Source organism: Salvia splendens, chromosome 2 (genome assembly GCF_004379255.2).
Source record: "Salvia splendens isolate huo1 chromosome 2, SspV2, whole genome shotgun sequence".
Lineage (NCBI taxonomy): Eukaryota > Viridiplantae > Streptophyta > Magnoliopsida > Lamiales > Lamiaceae > Salvia > Salvia splendens.
The window spans coordinates 32360981-32364643 of record NC_056033.1 but is presented as its reverse complement, the minus strand read 5'-3'; the positions used below and the strand labels follow the sequence as shown (position 1 = coordinate 32364643).

The 3663-nt window shown below is 46.3% G+C and overlaps 1 protein-coding gene across 1 annotated transcript; it reads left to right on the top strand.

The window, feature by feature from the left end:
* The first annotated feature begins 351 nt into the window (after nucleotides 1–351).
* LOC121778484 lies at nucleotides 352–2096 on the top strand. The gene is made up of 2 exons (XM_042175847.1): nucleotides 352–1498; nucleotides 2059–2096. Exons 1-2 carry the CDS (start codon nucleotides 352–354, stop codon nucleotides 2094–2096), a joined length of 1185 nt encoding a protein of 394 aa, XP_042031781.1.
* The last annotated feature ends 1567 nt before the right edge of the window (nucleotides 2097–3663 follow it).

Below are 3663 nucleotides of genomic sequence, written 5' to 3'. Positions count from 1 at the left end.
GAATTTCAATAATTGTTGGAAGGAAATAATCTCACCACATTCTCGGCAGATCCTACACAATCAAGGCACACAAGATTAGTGATTGATTAGTATCTTTTCTATACCTTGTATGAAATTAGGAGTAGGAATTAATAGCTTACCATATTGAGGAGAATTGATGGCCTATATGAGGCGTGTAAAACCTTTGTAAATCAATCAACCAATAATGAAATTATTCCCTCAAAAACCTATATTCAACATGGCTTCAGAGCAGGTTATGAATTAGGGCTCAGAAAAATCTCATCACAGCCCCATACCAATCCCGACCAAAAAAACCAAGAAGCAAGTGAGAAAACCAAATCCCAATCCAAAATGGCCGACGATAAACCAACCACAGAATCATCAAGCAGCAAGATACGATCAAGCAAGAATGTAACTGTTGCATTCAAACTCAACGGAGGAAATTACCCGTTGTGGTCGCGACTGATGAAAGTCGCAATCGGGAGTAGGGGAGGCTACTCTCACATAACTGGAAAACCAGCCCCACCAGCGCCGGACAGCAAGGAGTACGAAGATTGGGAGGAGACCGATCTCATCGTCTTCTCCTGGATCGTGGACAACATCGAGAACAATATAATCGCGGATTTTGCCCACCACCAATCTGCCCAAGCACTCTGGGAGAGTCTAGCCACCACCTATGAAAGTGAGGCGGACCTCTACCTCGTGTACGACCTGGAGGACAAGGCGAACACGATTAAACAGGGAGATATGGACCTCGAGACTTACTATCGAAAAATCCATGGGATGTGGATCAATATCGATCGGTGCCAAAAGCAACCGATCGACTGCTGCGACAAAGGGGTAAGCCAATTCCGAGCATACTCAAACACCAAGCGAGTGCTTCGATTTCTCGCTGGACTGAATGAGGAATACGAGGGTGTTCGTCGCGACATCCTCAAAGAGGTGACACCACCTCCAATCGAAGCCGCGTACAGCTTGGTGAAGAAGGAGGCGGCCCGACGGAGAATCGGACCACCAATGTCCCTCAACAACACCACTGACAACAGCCATGGAGGAACCGATCTAGCATCTGGAGGAATTGGCCACGGCCTTGCAGCACAAGGACAGAGACAACCTCATCGGGCCGGGAACTCACGACCAACGGCCACCACACACCGCCCGGGAAGCAAACCGGTGGACAAGTCCAAATTGTGGTGCTCTCACTGCGGAATGCAGAAGCACACCCGAGAAAATTGCTTCCAATTGGTGGGATATCCCGATTGGTGGGAAGAGAAGCAGACGGGAAGGGCCAAAATGGCCGTCGGCTTAACCATCGGGAATGAGACGAGAAAGTCGAACTCTGAGAAATGGGAAGCACCACCAAATGGGCGAGGGAAGCAGAAGGAAGGGAGACCAGAAGCCTCCAGCGGAGGCGGCGGCGGAGGCGTCGTCGGAGCCGGTAATTTCGCCGAGAGGCGGAACTGGAACGAGAGAGGGAACGGCGCCTCGTCAAATAGAGGTAAAGGGTTGGGGATTCACAACCCTAACCCTAGTAATTTGTGTTTATTACAAAGTCCCCCCGCCACTTTCCGAAAAATATACAAGGAACCCCACACTTTGCACAAAACCCCCCAAATTTATGATGACCTGCATAGTGACCCACAACTTATAGAATTTTGTGAAAAGCCCCCTGACATTTCTGAAAAATTCGAAATATGCCCTATTTACCTTAAAAACCGATTTGAGCCTCTAAACCGAATTTCCGCTGCATATATCGTGAACCGTGGGATTGAGGGGGAGAAAAATGGATGGATTTTTTATTGTGGGGCCACCGATACCATGACCCCAAATAAGAATGATTTTATTAGTTTTAGTGATATTACTAAGACATATATAAAGACTGCTAGTGGGGAATTAATCACTGTAGCCGGGGCGGGCACTATTGAAATATCCCCGACATTGAGACTTTCAAATTGCCTCTATGTTCCTACCTTGTCCCAGAGATTACTGTCTATAAGTCATGTGACGAAGGAATTAAACTGCACGTTACTGATGCATCCCGACTTTTGTATCTTGCAGGATATTCGGATGAGGAGGATACTTGGGCGTGGCACTGAGAGCCAAGGACTCTACTACGTGGATGAGATAGCTCAACAAGGAAGTGCGTTGCTGGCTCACGGGTCCACGAAAAGGGAGGTTTGGCTTTGGCACCAACGACTGGGACACCCCTCTCCTGGTTATTTTAGTTTACTTTTTCCTAATATTTCGATTCCAAAAGATTTTAGTTGTGAGACTTGTGTTTTGGCCAAAAGTCACAGACAATCATTTAAACCTACAAACACTCGTATGAATTCCATTTTCTCTCTTGTGCATGCTGATGTTTGGGGTCCTGCACCTGTTGTGGGGGGGAATGTTTTTAGATACTTTGTCACATTTGTTGATGATTGCACTAGGATGACATGGATATATTTTTTAAAACACAAATCCGAAGTGCCAAACAAATTCATTCTTTTCTTTAAACTCATTCAAACCCAATTCCATACCACTATCAAAACTCTTCGGTCCGACAATGGGAGAGAATTCGTTAACCAAAAAATGCTAGATTTATTTATCGAAAAGGGCCTCATCCACCAAACTTCTTGCCCCTACACCCCCGAGCAGAATGGGGTAGCCGAGCGAAAAAACCGAGTCATCCTTGAAACCACCCGAGCCTTGATGATTGAGTCCAAAGTCCCTAAATCCTTTTGGCCAGAAGCAGTTGCCACCTCGATCTTTCTTATAAATCGACTTCCGACCAAGATTCTAAACAAAAAGACACCCCTTGATACTTTGACCAAACTCACCAAAATTCCCGAACATCTGAACCTTCAACCTAAAGTCTTTGGATGTACAGTGTATATCCATATCCCAAAACACGAGCGAACCAAATTGTCACCCTGTGCCACCAAATGCGTCTTTGTGGGTTACGGGGTTAATCAACGAGGGTACAGATGCTATGATCCAAACACACGAAAAGTCGTAACCACAATGAACTGTAATTTTTTAGAAACCGAATTCTTCTACCACACCAACTTTAGTAGTCAGGGGGAGAGTGAGTCAGAAAATACTTTTGACTACCTAAGTTGGTTTGTGCCTCGGTCAAACCACTCCAACGAGGACTCAACAGAGAAAGTTAGCACGGCCACCGAGCACGTCTCAAACACCGAGTCCTCTCAGCCACCACCTGATGATCCTCCTCAACCGATATCCGAGGTAACTTCTGATGATCCTCAAACAATTTCGATCCCTAACCAAATTGATACAGAGACTGTTCTGGATGAGAGTACTGGGAGGTACATCCTTCCACCCCGGAGCACTCGGGGGGTTCCACCGAAAAGATACTCCCCGGAGAAGATAGGAAGGCGGAGTCAGTATGCGGTTGCAAACTTCGCCCAAACAAACCTAACCAAAATGGTGAGAGCCTTTGAGGCTGCACTCTATGAAGAGGAAGAAATCCCTTATACGGCAGGGGAAGCTTGGCAGAAGAAACAGTGGAGAGATGCAATGCTAGTAGAGATGGATGCACTAATGAAGAATAAAACTTGGGAAATTAGCAAACTTCCCAAAGGAGCAGCAACTGTGGGGTGTAGATGGGTGTTCACCATAAAAAGGAGGCCAGATGGGTCTATCGATCGATACAAGGCA